This window comes from Rutidosis leptorrhynchoides, chromosome 2 (genome assembly GCF_046630445.1).
Source record: "Rutidosis leptorrhynchoides isolate AG116_Rl617_1_P2 chromosome 2, CSIRO_AGI_Rlap_v1, whole genome shotgun sequence".
In the NCBI taxonomy this organism is placed as follows: domain Eukaryota; kingdom Viridiplantae; phylum Streptophyta; class Magnoliopsida; order Asterales; family Asteraceae; genus Rutidosis; species Rutidosis leptorrhynchoides.
In genome coordinates, this window is record NC_092334.1 from 224,832,526 (window position 1) to 224,852,681 (window position 20,156).

Below are 20,156 nucleotides of genomic sequence, written 5' to 3' on the forward strand. Positions count from 1 at the left end.
CTGATTTAATTGAAATTGGGTTATAACTTGATTTTGGGCCTAGATAATTTTTATAAGTTGGGCCGCTTGAGAATAACCTAGTGTATTTTGCATCATCGAATAATTGAGATATCAATATGGTTAATTTTGCTCTGACTTTAAATGGCGGCTTACAAAGACCAAGAAAGCACATGGAATTAGAGGTCTTTAATTGTTTTGTGTTTTCTCTTATATTTTTCCTTCAATTACTTCGCAGAGATGCCGATAACGGAAGCTAATAAATTAAAAACGAAAATAGTGAAGCCACGCGGTTGTTTATTTTGATACCGTGTGATATTGTTTCCTAAAGAAAAGGATAATTGAAAGAGAAGTTTGCTCTCGGTTGAACACGTTACACAATCATGAATGGTGTATGCTTGCTACGGTAATCAACAAAGTGTGTACTTTTTTTTTTTTTTTTTTTTTTTTTTTTTTTTTTGAGAAACGGAAATCAAGAAAGAAGTAGATGGGAATTATATTTATTTCGTTTGATAGTAGAACATCAACAAAAATAATAACAAAATAAAGAAGGCTAGGATGAGAGATAAATAAAGATGGAAAGTACCAACCAAAGAAGTAAAAATTTGATAAGTTGCGGCAGAACAGATATGCAAATTTTAACGGTGATGTTTGATAGCGGCAGTGGTGATGGCTTAGCGGCAATTTGTTTTTATTTTTTTTTTTTGTGACCTAAACTCTGATTACCATGTTAAATTTAAGATGCGTGATATTATTTCTGAATGAATAATAGTATGTAATACATGAATATATAAAGGGTAAAATCGTAACAATGAAAGTGGGCTAGGTTCAACTTCTAAATACATGTGATAATATATAATGGCTAACAATCATTCACATTTTTGACCTTTATATCTCTAGCATTGATTTTGTTTCAACAAACACATAGTACCCATGTAATAGTACAAAATAGTCATTTAAAACTATTATTATCTGATGTTCAACTGAAATTTTGACACATAAATTCTTCATTGAAAATAAATTATAACATAAACATTTTTTAACTATCTTTTAAAATATAATCTTATTTTTATAGTCCCGCAAATTAGCGTAAAATTATAAATGAATTTTACTTGTCATAGGTATTATATATCCACGATCCGCCCGCGATGCGTTATTTGGAACAAAATTTTACCTGTAATGTACCCGTGGCTATTTTTTTTTTATAATTTAACGCGGCATCACAGGTACGGATATAATCACATATTTTTTTTATAGCCGTCGCTAGAAATCCGTGAACCTTAACTTCCGTCGTTGGAGGGTAAGTCAGTGTTTGTTTTGTTTTGACTTACTTTTGTTGATTCACACGACTGTCATTATTTGAATATTGAAATAAGATAATAATATCATCCACATAAATAGTTTAAAATATCTTACATCTTGTATTCTATACCACTATTTTATATATATATATATATATATATATATATATATATATATATATATATATATATATATATATATATATATATATATTGGTAGGATCAAGAGGGAAGTAACCATTCGGGGGGAAGCGGGAGGAAGCAAAAACTTTTTTTTTTCGTTTTTTGAAAAAACTTTGTTCACGAACATTATATATGATATGAAAATATGAACATTTAGTAGAGACACTTTGTGATAAATGTTTTTAATTTGGCGGGAAAACGCTCGAAGAAGTAATATATAACAATTATCGTGTTTTTCGAGCGTATTTTGAGGTTTTAGCTATCGGGGTTTAGATATTAGGGTTTAGATATTAGGGTTTATAGGGTTTAGATATTAGGGTTTAGAAATTTAGGGTTTAGGGTTTAGATTTAGGGTTTAGATTTAGGATTTAGATTTAGAGTTTTTAACACCAAACCATAAACCCTAAACCCTAAACCCTAAACTCTAAATCGGGCTAAATTTTACTTCACAAAACATGAAAAAAAAAAAAAAAAAAAAACGTTCATATTCTTCACGAACAATATTATCTTGAATGTTATTCTTGTCGATCGTTTTTCCGCCTAAATAATAACATTCATCACGAAGTGTCTCTTCTAAATGTTCATATTTTCGTGTGATCTTGATGCCGGAAAAAAAAATTTCAAAAAAAAAACGGAAAAAAAAAAAATTTGCTTCCCCCGCTTCCCTCCGATTGGTTACTTCCCCATTGATCCTGCCCCTATATATATATATATATATATATATATATATATATATATATATATATATATATATATATATATATATATATATATATATAATCAGTTATTGTTATCGTCAAGGTAGGGCTGCGTTTTCTTGCAACTGTAATATTTATAATTGAAATGGTCTCGGCATACTGATGTTGAACATTGACTAAATTAACTTGGACTTCTATATAAAGATTTAAGATTTAAGACTTTTCATAAGTTGCATCTCTTCCATTCATTCATTTGTCAAAATAAAAATGATATCAGAACTAGGAGATAAGATTTATCTCACAGTGATTAAATTCAATTCATGGTGGTGGGAAGTCGATAGCCAAAGAGACGAGCTTGCTCGCTTGATCCTAACCATTTGTGTTCCATCATTACTACTTGTATGGTACAAGTGGATGTTCTACTACACCAAAAAATCCAAAATTCCGTTACCACCCGGACCATATGGCTTACCAATTGTAGGCTACCTTCCATTTTTTGGGTCCAACGTACATGAAATATTCACATCTCTGGCTCATAAATACGGCCCAATTTACAGTCTACGTCTTGGAACTAAACTTCATGTTATAGTTAACTCCATCGAGTATGTGAAGATTGTGGTTCGTGAGCAGGACCAAGTTTTTGCCAACCGAAATTCTCCAATAACGGCGGTAACAGTCACTTATGGTGGGATGGATATTGTATGGTCCGATAGTAACCCGAATTGGAAGAATATGCGAAGGATTTTAGCAAGCCAAGTTCTAAGCAACACAAATCTCAACACGTTCAAGAGTTTCAGAAGACTTGAAGTGAGGAAGCTAGTGAATGAAGTGTACACTAAGCTAGGGGCAAATATCAATATTAATCAAATTGCTTTTAATACATCATTAAATATTGTAACTAGCATGTTATGGGGTTATACCAAACCTTTTTATGATCTAGAAGAGTTTCGACATGTGGAGTTCAAGATTATTGAGCTGCTGGGAGCTCCAAACCTATCCGATTACATCCCAATATTATCATGGTTTGATTTACAAGGATTTAATCGAGACATGAAAAAGCAATTTAAGTATATGGATCAGATTTTTAACACCATGATTGAAGAAAAGTACAAAGTGAAAAACAAAAGGAATGGAACTTTTGAAGAAGGTGAAATGGAGGACACTTTGCAGACCTTATTGGATCTTAAAGACAAAATAGGTGATCCCAAGACACTTGACCTGATCCATATTAAGGCGTTACTACTCGTAAGTATTTCTTTACATCTTTTTATTGTCCTTTAACGAAAACTAGTGTTTATATAATGTAAAGTTTTTACTAAAAAGGAATATTGGTGTTACTTACAGAACATAGTGGTCGGAGCAACAGACACAACATCAACAATGGTAGAATGGGCGATGGCTGAGATTTTGAATAGTCCAAGAGTCATGAAAAAAATTCAAGAAGAGCTAAGAGAGGTTATTGGTATGAACAATATTGTTGAAGAATCTCATCTACCCAAATTAACATATTTGGATGCGGTCGTCAAAGAGACATTCAGATTACATCCTCCACTTCCTCTTCTGATTCAAAGATCCCCACATGAGTCCTGCATTGTCGCTGGATACAGTGTTCCAAAAGAAACTATTCTTTATATCAATGTTTGGGCGATCCATCGAGACCCAAAAAACTGGGAAAATCCATTAGAGTTTAAACCCGAGAGGTTCTTGAACAGTAAATGGGATTACAATGGAAATAATTTAAAGTTTTTGCCATTTGGATCAGGAAGAAGAATATGCCCAGGAATGGCAGTCGGGGACAAGATGTTGAATTATATATTAGCATCGCTTTTGCATTCTTTTGACTGGAGCTTGCCAAAAGATGAAGAGCTTCAGCTTTCGGACGAGTTTGGAATAGTGGTCAAGAAAAGGATTCCATTGATAGCTATACCATCTCAACGATTATCTAGTGAGAGCCTCTACAACTGATACAGAATAATGTGTGTTGAGCTAGTTTTCTTAAACAAGTTATGTTTATGAGGCTGCACCGGTTGTGCATCAATATCTTGTTTCATCGTATGAAAATGTATGTTTGATTCATAATGAATAATCTAGATCAAGCAATAAATGCATACTTATATGACTGAGTGGTCCTATTGTGATTAATATTTCAAATATTACTCCTGAAAAATAGATAATCAATTTGAATTGGCAAGGATCATCTTTGGTGAACCCCCCCTATACACCCATCAAATCTGACCAGGTTCCATCAATTTAGTAACGTTGAATGATTAGAGTCCTTTTTATTTTTTTATTTGTAGTTTTCTTTTTTAATAATATTAGTTGTTAAAGAATTACAAATTCAATTTTCAATATACTTTTTTTTTAAGTTTTATTGACAAATATTATTTATTTTTTGACATACAAATACTTTTACTTTAACATATAAAGCAAATAATTAACCATAACAAACAAAATTATACTAGTACTTTAATCAAAAGATCTATAAAAGAAGATTTATAATTGAAACACTAGGTTGAAGGTACATATCTTGTTGATTTTTATACAGACGTTCTCGTTCGACATCATATTTATAGGGCATTCGATTATGGATGGTTTGGAGTTACCAGATACTAGCCTTGCAAGTCCACTTTTACAAAGTGATTACCATGTACCAGGGTAATTACACATACATAATGTGGTTGTGCCATTGGTGGACTGGACAAAAGTAGTAAACATGTATCTTTTACACCGCTTAAAAATAGTAAAACCACATTCTACCTTGAAACAATTAGGAAACTCATTAGCAAAATTATCCAATACTTTCGAGCTGTAGCGGTTTCCGGTGGAATATCGATCGCTTGATAAATTTGTAATAGTAAACTTCTGTAAAAATATTAGCATATGTTGTTTGATGCATTCTGTCATGTCTAGCAATTCTCTTCTAATTTGCAGCCGTGTTCATGTAGACCAAGAAATGAAGCTATTGATCTAAAATAAATTAACACCATCGAGTACATTGGGTATGCTAATTACGTATTGTTGAAACGTATTGGAATTCGATTTAACAATGGATCGGAGAAGAATGTTCGGTGTATGTAAAAACTATGTCTAACGAGTTCTTGGTTCAAGTTCTGTTTATCGAACTAATCTTGTGTAGAACTATGTCTTAGAGGTTATTGGTTCAAGTCCTAATTATCGAACCGATCTTGCTTGTAAGACCTATGTCAGACAGGTCAACTATTTATAGAATATATAATATAAACTTTATACTTAAAAGAAATATTGGTGTCACTTACTAAACATAGTGGTCGGAGCAACAGACAAAACATAAACAATGGCATAATGGGCGATGCTTGAGATTATGAATAATCTAAACTAGTAAACTTTCAGACCGCGCGTTGCCGCGGGAATTTTAACGTCTTTTTTGAAACTAATTTGGAGCGAGAACTGAGTAAAAAAAATTGCGAAAAAAAGAAAAAAGGGTAGGAGGACTCGAACACATGTATTTTTCCTCACCAACTGATGGGCTTAACACTTGTTTCAAAATATGTTCTTTAAAAAAGAGAAGCTCTGTTTCGAATATAGTTAGTTGTGTTTTGTTCGTAAAATTATTTCGAATTGAAAGATGATTACGGATGAATTTAAATCGCGGCGGAAAAAAAAGATAAATTCCGTCAAATATTTGGGTGAGTTTATTTTGTGAGCAACACATTACATTTTATAGATACATTTTATAGTTACATTTTATCCCCCTTAATTACGAAGCATGATATAACTATTACCCCTAAAAATTACAATTTATCTCCCTTAACTCAATGTCTTTTGACACAAATTTCCCCTAGCAAAAACTACAATCATCCAAAACTAATGCGACCAATTAGTAGATATGAAAATTAGTAGATATGAAAATGTCATGAAACAAATTCAAGAAAAGTTAGCAGAGGTTATTGGTATGAACAATATTTTTAAAGAATCTCATCTACCCAAATTAACATATCTGGATGCAGTCGTCAAAGAGATATTGAGACTACATCCTCCACTTCCTCTGCTAATCCAAAGATCCCCAAATGAATCTTGTATTTTCACCGGATATAGTATTTCAAAGGAAACTAATGTCTATATCAATGTTTGGGCGATCCACCGAGGACCCGAATAACTGGAAAAATCCATTGGAGTTCAAGCCCGAGAGGTTCTTGAACAGTAAATGGGATATAACAATGGTAATAATTCAAAGTTTTTGCCATTTGGACAGGGAAGAAGGATATGCCCGGGAATGGCAGTCGGGGACAAGATGTTGAATTATATATTAGCATCACTTTTGAATTCTTTTGATTGGAGCTTACCAAAAGATGAAGACTTTCAACTTTCGGACGAGTTTGGAATAGTGGCCAGGAAAAGGATTCCACTAATAGCTATACCATCTCAACCATTATCCACTGAGAGCCTCTACAACAAATACTGAATAACGAGTTCAATTAGTTCTGTTAAAGAAGTTATGCTTATGAGGATAGTGTATAATATTATATGTCTGTGATGTTTATGAGGGTAAATCCATTATCTATATCTTGTTTCATCTTGTGAAATTGTATGTTTGATTCATAATGAATAATCTATCTAAAACAAGCACTATGGTAAATTCATATTTATATGACATAGTGGTCGTATCGTGATTAAAACATTAAGTAGTAGAATAAATGATAATTGATTTCAATTTACAAGGCTCATCTTTGATAAACATCCCACACGCCCATCAATTCACAATTCGATGACACTACCCCATCAATTTAGTAGTAACATTGAATGACTGGATTCCTTTTTTAATTTCTTTTGCTTTTAATTTTATTAACTATTAACGAATTATAATTTCAAAATATTGAACATTTTTTTTCATTTAATTGTCATTTTTTTACAAATAAATAATTTTACTTAAATATGTAAAGCAAGCAATTAACAATAACAAATATCATTCTACTAGTTCTCTAATCAAAAAGATCTACAAAAGAAGAATTATAATTGGGACATCTAAGTTGAAGGTACATATCTTGTTGAATTTTATACTGATATTCTCATTAGACATGATATTTATAGGGCATTCCATTGTGTTATGTGGTACCAGATAATAGCCTTGCAAGTCCACTTTTAAAAACCGATTACCATGTATTCGCGCAATTACACATAAATAATATGGTTGTGCCACAGGTAGACTAGACTAAATCGGTAAACATGTGGTATCTTCTACATCGCTTAAGAATACCACATTGTATCTTGAAGCAATTACGACAATCATTATCGGTAAAATCATTTAATACTTTCGAGCTGTAGTAGTATTCGGTGGAAGATCGATCACAAGATAAATTTGTAATAAGTCAACTTCTCCAAACATATCGACGTATGTTATCTGATGCATTCTTATCTCTTCTAGCAACTATCTTCTAATTTGTAGCCAACAGTCTGCATGAAGACCGAGAAATGAAGTTACTCATCTAAAATTATAATTCACGTCACCGAGTACATTGTGTATGCTAGTTACGTATTGTCGAAATATAATTAAATTTTGTTCTAATATTGGAACTAAGAAGAATGTTCGATGTACGTAAGAACTATGTCTGGCATTGTTCTTGGTTCAAATTCTTTTTATCGAAATAATCTTGTGTGTAAGAACTATGTCTTGCAGGTTCTTAGTTCAAACCCGGCTTATCGAATCGATCTTGTGAGTAAGAACTATATATGGCGGGTACTTGATCCAAGTGCCTTTTACTTTAGTACCTTCAAACTTGGTCGTCCATGAGTATTGTTAGATGTTCAATGGTATGTGTTGGTATTATTTTCCTGCTAGCGGCTAATATATATCAGTACAATACTAGAACTGCTCAGCGTCGTGGGATATGTGTTCTGTAAGTAACTTGGGGGGGAGGGTTAATAGTTACTTAGTTGATTTTACAAATCTTTTCGATTTAGAACTTGAGATGACTATAGTGGGATCTGAATTGTTTGTTCACAAGTAATATAAATACAAAGATAAGGATAAGAGAACAAACACAGAGATTTATAGTGGATTGGGAAGATGTTAACTAATCTTCCTTAATCCATTCCTCAATTCTGACAAATTAAGAGCTAGTTTCACTATGATTCTCCAAACTCAGTGGAGTGTCCGGATACAACACTACCTCCTCGATAAGCCACAACTTATGAACCCTTACGTCCCTTTGAAGAATTCATAATCACTAAATGCTCTTACTGTAGTGACCCGAACTTTTCCATGTTTATATATATTAATTGAGATTGATATTTACATGATTAAATGTTTCCAACATGTTAAGCAATCAAACTTGTTAAGGCTTGATTAATTGAAATATGTTTCATATAGACAATTGACCACCCAAGTTGACCGGCGATTCACGAACGTTAAAACTTGTAAAAACGACATGACGATATATATATATGGATATACATATGGTTAACATGAGATTATGATAAGTGAGTATCTCCATAAGTATATTAACAATGAGTTATATACATATAAACAAGACTACTAACTTAAGGATTTCGAAACGAGACATATATGTAACGATTATCGTTGTAACGACATTTAAATGTAGATATATCATATTAAATTATATTAATATATCATAATATCATGATAATATAATAATTTAACATCTCATTAGATATAATAAACAATGGGTTAACAACATTAATTGAGATCGTTAACTTAAAGGTTTCAAAACAACACTTACATGTAACGACTAACGATGACTTAACGACTCAGTTAAAATGTATATACATTTGGTGTGTTTAGATGTATTAAAATACTTTTGGAAGACTTCAAGACATATATCAAAACACTCATACTTAACGAAAATGGTTACAGTTACTTTCCCATTCTTTTCTTTCATCAAGAATTCTAGTCGTATTCTTACCCGTATTATACACAGCTTCAAAACGTACTTACTATGGGTATATACCAATAGGAACTAGCATGGGATTCCACTCTTGATTATGTCATGTATGACTAATCAATTTTAACTTCTACCATGAGCTAGTCAACTAACTAGAACTCCTTTTAACCCCACTCACCACTCACCAATTACCACTCATCATTCACTCCATTTCACTTCCAATTCTCTTTCTAATTCTCTCTCAACACACACACACTATTATGAACGTATTTTTCCAGTAGTTAATCATCATCTTCATCAAAAATCACTTCAAGAATCAAGCTATAATCATCATAGGAAGAACACTTCAAGAACACTTCAAAAATCCCTTCAAGTTTACTAATTTACTTCCAAGCTTTCTAATCCATTCCAAGTAATCATCCAAGATCAAGAAACCTTTGTTATATATAGTAGGTTATCTTTCTTATTCAAGGTAATATTCATATTCAAACTTTGATTCAATTTCTATAACTATAAACTATCTTAATTCGAGTAAAAATCTTACTTGAACTTGTTTTTGTGTCATGATCCTACTTCAAGAACTTTCAAGCCATCCAAGATCATTTGAAGCTAGATCATTTCTTGTCACTTCCAGTAGGTTTACCTACTAAACTTGAGGTAGTAATGATGTTCATAACATCATTCGATTCATATATATAAAACTATCTTATTCGAAGGTTTAAACTCGTAATCACTAGAACATAGTTTAGTTAATTCTAAACTTGTTCGCAAACAAAAGTTAATCCTTCTAACTTGACTTTTAAAATTAACTAAACACATGTTCTATATCTATATGATATGCTAACTTAATGATTTAAAACCTGGAAACACGAAAAACACCGTAAAACCGGATTTACGCTGTCGTAGTAACACCGCTGGCTGTTTTGGGTTAGTTAATTAAAAACTATGATAAACTTTGATTTAAAAGTTGTTATTCTGAGAAAATGATTTTTATTATGAACATGAAACTATATCCAAAAATTATAGTTAAACTCAAAGTGGAAGTATGTTTTCTAAAATGGTCATCTAGACGTCGTTCTTTCGACTGAAATGACTACCTTTACAAAAACGACTTGTAACTTATTTTTCCGACTATAAACCTATACTTTTTCTGTTTAGATTCATAAAATAGAGTTCAATATGAAACCATAGCAATTTGATTCACTCAAAACGGATTTAAAATGAAGAAGTTATGGGTAAAACAAGATTGGATAATTTTTCTCATTTTAGCTACGTGAAAATTGGTAACAAATCTATTCCAACCATAACTTAATCAACTTGTATTGTATATTATGTAATCTTGAGATACCATAGACACGTATACAATGTTTTGACCTATCATGTCGACACATCTGTATATATTTCGGAACAACCATAGACACTCTATATGTGAATGTTGGAGTTAGCTATACAGGGTTGAGGTTGATTCCAAAATATATATAGTTTGAGTTGTGATCAATACTGAAATACGTATACACTGGGTCGTGGATTGATTCAAGATAATATTTATCGATTTATTTCTGTACATCTAACTGTGGACAACTAGTTGTAGGTTACTAACGAGGACAGCTGACTTAATAAACTTAAAATATCAAAATATATTAAAAGTGTTGTAAATATATTTTGAACATACTTTGATATATATGTATATATTGTTATAGGTTCGTGAATCAACCAGTGGCCAAGTCTTACTTCTCGACGAAGTAAAAATATGTGAAAGTGAGTTATAGTCCCACTTTTAAAATCTAATATTTTTTGGGATGAGAATACATGCAGGTTTTATAAATGATTTACCAAATAGACACAAGTACTTGAAACTACATTCTATGGTTGAATTATCGAAATCGAATATGCCCCTTTTTATTAAGTCTGGTAATCTAAGAATTAAGGAACAGACACCCTAATTGACGCGAATCCTAAAGATAGATCTATTGGGCCTAACAAACCCCATCCAAAGTACCGGATGCTTTAGTACTTCGAAATTTATATCATATCCGAAGGGTGTCCCGGAATGATGGGGATATTCTTATATATGCATCTTGTTAATGTCGGTTACCAGGTGTTCACCATATGAATGATTTTTATCTCTATGTATGGGATGTGTATTGAAATATGAAATCTTGTGGTCTATGGTTACGATTTGATATATATAGGTTAAACCTATAACTCACCAACATTTTTGTTGACGTTTAAAGCATGTTTATTCTCAGGTGAATATTAAGAGCTTCCGCTGTTGCATACTAAAATAAGGACAAGATTTGGAGTCCATGTTTGTATGATATTGCGTAAAAACTGCATTCAAGAAACTGATTTCGATGTAACATATTTGTATTGTAAACCATTATGTAATGGTCGTGTGTAAGCAGGATATTTTAGATTATCATTATTTGATAATCTACGTAAAGCTTTTTAAACCTTTATTTATGAAATAAAGGTTATGGTTTGTTTTAAAAATGAATGCAGTCTTTGAAAAACGTCTCATATAGAGGTCAAAACCTCGCAACGAAATCAATTAATATGGAACGTTTTTAATCAATAAGAACGGGACATTTCAGTTGGTATCCGAGCGTTGGTCTTAGAGAACTAGAATTTTGCATTAGTGTGTCTTATCGAGTTTGTTAGGATGCATTAGTGAGTCTGGACTTCGACCGTGTTTACTTGAAAAATGATTACTTAACAAATTTTGTTGGAAACTATATATTTTTAACATGTGAATATTATGTGATATATTAATCTCTTAACGCGTTTGATATTATGTGATAGATGTCTACCTCTAGAACAAGTCCCATTGACTCACCTAATAATAATGAAGAGTCAAATGTAAATTGGAATGATTCGTGGACTGATTCACAAGTTCCCGAAGAGGAACCGGAAGAAGAGTCGGAACCAGAAGAAGAATCGGAACCGGAAGAAGAATCGGAACCGGATGAAAAAATAGAACCGGTGGGGGAAATAATAAAACGGTTAAGTAAAATAAAATCCTCAACCAACCGACCAAGGTTAATTATGGTCAATGGTGTTTCCGCTAAGGAAGCAAAATATTGGGAGGATTACCAATTCTCCGATGAATCGGATTCTGACGAGAATTCCGATGATGTTATAGAAATTACCCCAACTGAATTTAAAAAGGCAAAAGAAAATAATAAGGGAAAGGGCATAAAAATAGAGAAATCTAATTCCAACCCCGATGAACTTTATATGTATCGTCAACCCCCGAAGTCCTTAAGTTGTAACAATGACCCGGGAACCTCTAAACCACCAGGTTTTTCTAAACCAATGTGGAAAATGACGGCTCGTATTAGGGGAACATCATATATCCATAGAAACTTGGCAAAACGAACCAAAACCGAAGAAGAAGAAACAAGCGAGTCGGAATAAGATAGTTGTATTCGTGTGGTGTAATATATGTAATATAGTGTGCTTATGCTTTATGATATATGTAAAAATTGCTTGTATTAATAAGTATTTTTTTTATGAATCTAACTCTTGTCTATTTTACAGTATAAAAACACAAAATGGATAGACAACCCAATATTTTAAGAGACCTACCCGGAGACATGATTGATGAAATCTTGTCTAGAGTCGGTCAGAATTCTTCGGCACAACTATTTAAGGCGAGATCAGTTTGTAAGACATTCGAAGAACGTTCCAAGAATGCCTTGGTTTATAAAAGGCTTTCGTTCAAAAGATGAGGGATATCACATTGGGAAATCCATAAGTTACGATGTGTTTACTCTGACGCATATATTGCGGGGAACCCAAATGCTATTTTACGCAATGGGTTAAGAAATTATTTTGACTCAATATATCCGAATATTGGACTTCGTGATTTAGAAAAAGCGGCTAACATGCAACATAAAGAAGCATGTTATGCTTACGGATTAGTAATGTTCCCTTCTCACCAAAGTGAGAACAAGAGCATCGGCCTACAACTATTAAACAAAACGTTCCCACAAGTGATGGAGTCAGTAATTGGGGTAAGAAATGAGGTTTTTAGATTGTTACGGGACTGTTGGACATTACGTAACCCTCGTCCCTTTGACGACGTTACAACACGCTATCTTATCAACGGCCATAACGGTTATGTTCCACAAGACCAAGGATGGGAAGTAGTCCTAGTAAAACCAGAATGCATGACTTGTTTCTGGACGTATGAATTACGTGTCTTTATTGCCTTTGCTGAACGACTTGTGTACTAGCTAGAATTATCTTCACAACTATCTTGTATCAAAGTTATTGTGTGCTATATTTCATGCTTTATGTAAAATAAGCGGTATTGTAAGTTTGTAAAATATTGTATAAAAGTTTGAACGCGAAATATTATTATAATCAGTTTTTCATATAGAATTGTAGTAGTTGAATTGTATATTAGCTACTAAGTATGAACTTAACGGGTAGGTACTACCCGAATTTAAACTTATAAAATGCTAATATGAAGAAAAAGCTTTTATAAATGAGTTCATATTATGCTATGAAATACTATTAACTACTCTTAATATTCTGTATGATTAACTTGTTCCATTTGACTATTTTGAAGGAAATGGCACCGACTACTCGACACACCGTGAATATGAATGAAAAGGAATTCCGTACTTTTCTAGCTTCAAACATAGCCGCAGTACAGGCTGCGCTACATACCAACAATAACCTTGGATCTAGCAGTACAGGAAATCGTGTAGGATGCACCTACAAAGAATTCACTGCCTGCAAACCTTTGGAATTTGATGGAACCGAAGGAACGATCGGATTGAAACGGTGGACTAAGAAGGTCGAATCGGTGTTTGCCATAAGTAAGTGTACTGAAGAGGACAAAGTGAAGTACGCTACGCATACCTTCACAGGTTCTGCGTTAACATGGTGGAATACCTATCTAGAGCAAGTGGGACAAGACGATGCGTACGCACTACTGTGGTCAGCATTCAAGCACTTGATGAACGAGAAATACCGTCCCAGAACCGAGGTCAATAAGCTCAAGACAAAACTTAGAGGGTTACGAACCCAAGGATTTGATATTACCACGTACGAAAGACGATTCACAGAATTGTGCCTATTGTGTCCGGGAGCATTCGAAGATGAGGAAGAGAAGATCGACGCGTTTGTGAAAGGATTACCGGAAAGAATCCAAGAAGATATAAGTTCACATGAGCCCGCCTCCATACAACAGGCATGTAGAATGGCTCACAAACTAGTAAACCAGATTGAAGAAAGAATTAAAGCACAGACTGCTGAAGAGGCCAATATGAAGCAAGTTAAAAGAAAGTGGGAGGAAAACGGTGATAAGAATCACCAATACAACAACAACAGCAATTACAACAATAATCGCAACAATTATCCCAACAATCGCAACATCAATCGCAACTACAACAAACGGCCCAACAACAACAACAACAATCACAACAACAACAGCAACTACAACAATCATCCTAACAACAATAATAACCGCAACAACAACAACAATCAGAAGCAGCTATGCCAAAGGTGTGAAAAGTATCACTCGGGGTTCTGCACCAAATTTTGCAACAAGTGTAAAAGAAATGGTCATAGCGCGGCGAAGTGTGAGGTCTACGGACCAGGGGTTAATAGAACGAAAGGAACAAATGGTGTCGGAACGAGTAATGGCGGAGCAAGTAGTGTCGGAGCAAGTTATGCCAATGTAGTTTGTTATAAATGTGGAAAACCGGGCCACATTATTAGAAATTGCCCGAACCAGGAGAACACGAATGGACAAGGCCGCGGAAGAGTTTTCAATATTAATGCGGCAGAGGCACAGGAAGACCCGGAGCTTGTTACGGGTACGTTTCTTATTGACAATAAATCTGCTTACGTTTTATTTGATTCGGGTGCGGATAGAAGCTATATGAGTAGAGATTTTTGTGTTAAATTAAATTGTCCATTGACGCCTTTGGATAGTAAATTTTTACTCGAATTAGCAAATGGTAAATTAATTTCAGCAGATAATATATGTCGGAATCGAGAAATTAAACTGGTTAGCGAAACATTTAAGATTGATTTAATACCAGTAGAGTTAGGGAGTTTTGATGTGATAATCGGTATGGACTGGTTGAAAGAAGTGAAAGCAGAGATCGTTTGTTACAAAAATGCAATTCGCATTATACGAGAAAAAGGAAAACCCTTAATGGTGTACGGAGAAAAGGGCAACACGAAGCTACATCTTATTAGTAATTTGAAGGCACAAAAACTAATAAGAAAAGGTTGCTATGCTGTTCTAGCACACGTCGAGAAAGTACAAACTGAAGAAAAGAGCATCAATGATGTTCCCATTGCAAAAGAATTTCCCGATGTATTTCAGAAAGAATTACCCGGATTACCCCCACATCGATCCGTTGAATTTCAAATAGATCTTATACCAGGAGCTGCACCAATAGCTCGTGCTCCTTACAGACTCGCACCCAGCGAGATGAAAGAACTGCAAATCCAATTACAAGAACTTTTAGAGCGTGGTTTCATTCGACCAAGCACATCACCATGGGGAGCTCCTGTTTTGTTTGTCAAGAAGAAAGATGGTACATTCAGGTTGTGTATCGACTACCGAGAGTTGAACAAACTTACCATCAAGAACCGCTACCCACTACCGAGAATCGACGACTTATTTGATCAACTACAAGGCTCGTCTGTTTTTTCAAAGATTGACTTACGTTCCGGGTATCATCAAATGCGGGTGAAAGAAGATGATATTCCAAAGACTGCTTTCAGAACACGTTACGGTCATTACGAGTTTATGGTCATGCCATTTGGTTTAACTAATGCACCAGCTGTGTTCATGGACCTTATGAACCGAGTGTGTGGACCATACCTTGACAAGTTTGTCATTGTTTTCATTGATGACATACTTATTTACTCAAAGAATGACCAAGAACACGGTGAACATTTGAGAAAGGTGTTAGAAGTATTGAGGAAGGAAGAATTGTACGCTAAATTTTCAAAGTGTGCATTTTGGTTGGAAGAAGTTCAATTCCTCGGTCACATAGTGAACAAAGAAGGTATTAAGGTGGATCCGGCAAAGATAGAAATTGTTGAAAAGTGGGAAACCCCGAAAACTCCGAAACACATACGCCAGTTTTTAGGACTAGCTGGTTACTACAGAAGGTTCATCCAAGACTTTTCCAGAATAGCAAAACCCTTGACTGCATTAACGCATAAAGGGAAGAAATTTGAATGGAATGATGAACAAGAGAAAGCGTTTCAGTTATTGAAGAAAAAGCTAACTACGGCACCCATATTGTCATTGCCTGAAGGGAATGATGATTTTGTGATTTATTGTGACGCATCAAAGCAAGGTCTCGGTTATGTATTAATGCAACGAACGAAGGTGATTGCTTATGCGTCTAGACAATTGAAGATTCACGAACAAAATTATACGACGCGTGATTTGGAATTAGGCGCGGTTGTTTTTGCATTAAAGACTTGGAGGCACTACTTATATGGGGTCAAAAGTATTATATATACCGACCACAAAAGTCTTCAACACATATTTAATCAGAAACAACTGAATATGAGGCAGCATAGGTGGATTGAATTGTTGAATGATTACGACTTTGAGATTCGTTACCACCCGGGGAAGGCAAATGTGGTAGCCGATGCCTTGAGCAGGAATGACAGAGAACCCATTCGAGTAAAATCTATGAATATAATGATTCATAATAACCTTACTACTCAAATAAAGGAGGCGCAACAAGGAGTTTTAAAAAAAGGAAATTTAAAGGATGAAATACCCAAAGGATAGGAGCAGCATCTTAATATTCGGGAAGACGGAACCCGGTATAGGGCTGAAAGGATTTGGGTACCAAAATTTGGAGATATGAGAGAAATGGTACTTAGAGAAGCTCATAAAACCAGATACTCAATACATCCTGGAACGGGGAAGATGTACAAGGATCACAAGAAACATTTTTGGTGGCCGGGTATGAAAGCCGATGTTGCTAAATACGTAGGAGAATGTTTGACGTGTTCTAAGGTCAAAGCTGAGCATAGAAACCATCAGGTCTACTTCAACAACCCGAAATCCCAGAATGGAAATGGGAAAACATTACCATGGATTTCATCACTAAATTGCCAAGAACTGCAAGTGGTTTTGATACTATTTGGGTAATAGTTGATCGTCTCACCAAATCAGCACACTTCCTGCCAATAAGAGAAGATGACAAGATGGAGAAGTTAGCACGACTGTATTTGAAGGAAGTCGTCTCCAGACATGGAATACCAATCTCTATTATCTCTGATAGGGATGGCAGATTTATTTCAAGATTCTGGCAGACATTACAGCAAGCATTAGGAACTCGTCTAGACATGAGTACTGCCTATCATCCACAAACTGATGGGCAGAGCGAAAGGACGATACAAACGCTTGAAGACATGCTACGAGCATGTGTTATTAATTTCGGAAACAGTTGAGATCGACATCTACCGTTAGCAGAATTTTCCTACAACAACAGCTACCATTCAAGCATTGAGATGGCGCCGTTTGAAGCACTTTATGGTAGAAAGTGCAGGTCTCCGATTTGTTGGAGTGAAGTGGGGGATAGATAGATTACGGGTCCGGAGATTATACAAGAAACTACCGAGAAGATCATCCAAATTCAACAACGGTTGAAAACCGCCTAAAGTCGACAAAAGTGCTACGCTGACATTAAAAGAAAAGATATAGAATTTGAAATTGGAGAGATGGTCATGCTTAAAGTTGCACCTTGGAAAGGCGTTGTTCGATTTGGTAAACGAGGGAAATTAAATCCAAGGTATATTGGACCATTCAAGATTATTGATCGTGTCGGACCAGTAGCTTACTGACTTGAGTTACCTCAACAACTCGTGGTTGTACATAACACTTTCCACGTCTCGAATTTGAAGAAATGTTTTGCTAAAGAAGATCTCACTATTCCGTTAGATGAAATCCAAATCAACGAAAAACTCCAATTCATCGAAGAACCCGTCGAAATAATGGATCGTGAGGTTAAAAGACTTAAGCAAAACAAGATACCAATTGTTAAGGTTCGATGGAATGCTCGTAGAGGACCCGAGTTCACCTGGGAGCGTGAAGATCAGATGAAGAAGAAATACCCTGAAATGACCCGTTCATATACATTATAAACGATTCACAATAGTTGATTACATCGCAAGGTATTTGACCTCTATATGATACATTTTACAAACATTGCATTCGTTTTTAAAAGACAAACTTTCTTTACAACGAAAGTTGACGGCATGCACACCATTTCATAATACATCCAACTATAATTGGCTAAATAATAATCTTGATGAACTCAATGACTCGAATGCAACGTCTTTCAAAATATGCCATGAATGACTCCAAGTAATATCCTTAAAATGAGCTAATGCACAGCGGAAGATTTCTTTAATACCTGAGAATAAACATGCTTTAAAGTGTCAACCAAAAGGTTGGTGAGTTCATAGGTTTATCATAACAATCATTTCAATATATTAATAGACCACAAGATTTCCGTTTATAAATATATGTACGCTCGCAAGTGTATAAAAGTATTCTATAAGTTGTAGGCACCCGGTAACAAGCCTTAACGTTCATGTTTTACCCTCTGAAGTACACCAGATCAGGTGTGTTTAAAATAACCTCGAAGTACTAAAGCATCCCATAGTCAGGATGGGGTTTGTCAGGCCCAATAGATCTATCTTTAGGATTCGCACCTACCGTACATAGACAAGTAGTTTAATGTTACCAAGCTAAGGGTATATTTCTGGTTTAAACCCACGTAGAATTAGTTTTAGTACTTGTGCCTATTTCGTAAAATATTTATAAAACATCGCATGTATTCTCAGCCCAAAAATATATATTGCAAAAGCAATTAAAAAGGGAGCAAATGAAACTCACAATACTGTATTTCGTAGTAAAAATACATATAACGTCTTTTAACAAGTGCAAGGTTGGACTCGGATTCACGAACGTATCAATATTGAGATTCAATATTGCAGAAAAGTACGTAGACGCAACGGAGATGATAAACACTAGATTGACCTCACGAGCATACCCATGAACCATACCCATCACCTCCATAGCTATAACCCATAATTTCCTTAGCTTCGACTCATTCAAAAAAAACTATTTTGAAATCACTCGGACAGCACTCTGTCGTAATATTTTATGTATACTAATAATATCTTGAAATAATACAAAGAAAATATATATATGTAATTCGATTGAGAGAGTTTAGAGAAATATATTTTCAAGTTTCTATGAAATAATGAAACCTATTGAATTCTATTTATAACAGATTTTTGAATTATTAAAGTGAATTATTAAAGTATGAATTATTAAAATGAATTATTAAAGTATGAATTATTAAAGTGAATTATTAAAGTATGAATTATTAAAGTATGAATTATTAAAGTGAATTATTAAAGTGAATTATTAAAGTGAATTATTAAAGTATGAATTATTAAAGTGAATTATTAAAGTGAATTATTAAAGTGAATTATTAAAGTATGAATTATTAAAGTGAATTATTAAAGTATGAATTATTAAATTGAATTATTAAAGTATGAATTATTAAAGTTAAAGTAAAATAAAAGTAAAGTAAAGGTAAAGTTAAAGTATAGTAAAAGTATAAAACTATATACGTATAATACGCGTATAAGTATATATAATATTAATTTTAATCATTATATATATTTAATAAAATAAAATATAAATATCGTTATCTTTATCATACTGGTTAAGTAATGAGTTGTTAAAAGTGGTTCTAGATATTTATAAAAGATATATACGTTTTAATAATAAAGTTTTTTTAAACTGAAAATGTTTTTTTGTACTTTTGAAACTAAATTAATAGAATATTATGGAAACCAATTCTCCACTAACTTTTGTCTAACTTTCGTAAATGACACTTTTTGTTTTTATTTATAAATAGCTTTACAAATTATTATGAATATCGTTAAGAGGAATAGATTTTCTCAAATCATAGTGGACCTCTCAACAGAGACTTGTAATCATAATTCAATGTTTCTGATAAATCAATCATTTAATATATTTTTTTTAATTTCATCGAAAATCATATTGAAACAAATACGTT

The 20,156-nt window shown here is 33.7% G+C and overlaps 1 protein-coding gene across 1 annotated transcript; it reads left to right on the forward strand.

Annotated features, from left to right (window-relative positions):
* The first annotated feature begins 2,404 nt into the window (after positions 1–2,404).
* On the forward strand, positions 2,405–4,558 carry LOC139894415 (cytochrome P450 71AU50-like). Its single transcript, XM_071877677.1, has 2 exons — positions 2,405–3,424; positions 3,524–4,558. The coding sequence occupies exons 1-2, from the start codon at positions 2,447–2,449 to the stop codon at positions 4,142–4,144; spliced, it is 1,599 nt and encodes a 532-aa protein (XP_071733778.1). The 5' UTR covers positions 2,405–2,446; the 3' UTR covers positions 4,145–4,558.
* Positions 4,559–20,156: the final 15,598 nt, after the last annotated feature.

Bases quoted from the DNA above. Each gene is read 5' to 3' on its own strand.
- LOC139894415 (XM_071877677.1), top strand. From the start codon at position 2,447: ATGATATCAGAACTAGGAGATAAGATTTATCTCACAGTGATTAAATTC. The intron at 3,425-3,523 runs GTAAGTATTTCT...TGTTACTTACAG, and splicing joins ATATTAAGGCGTTACTACTC to AACATAGTGGTCGGAGCAAC.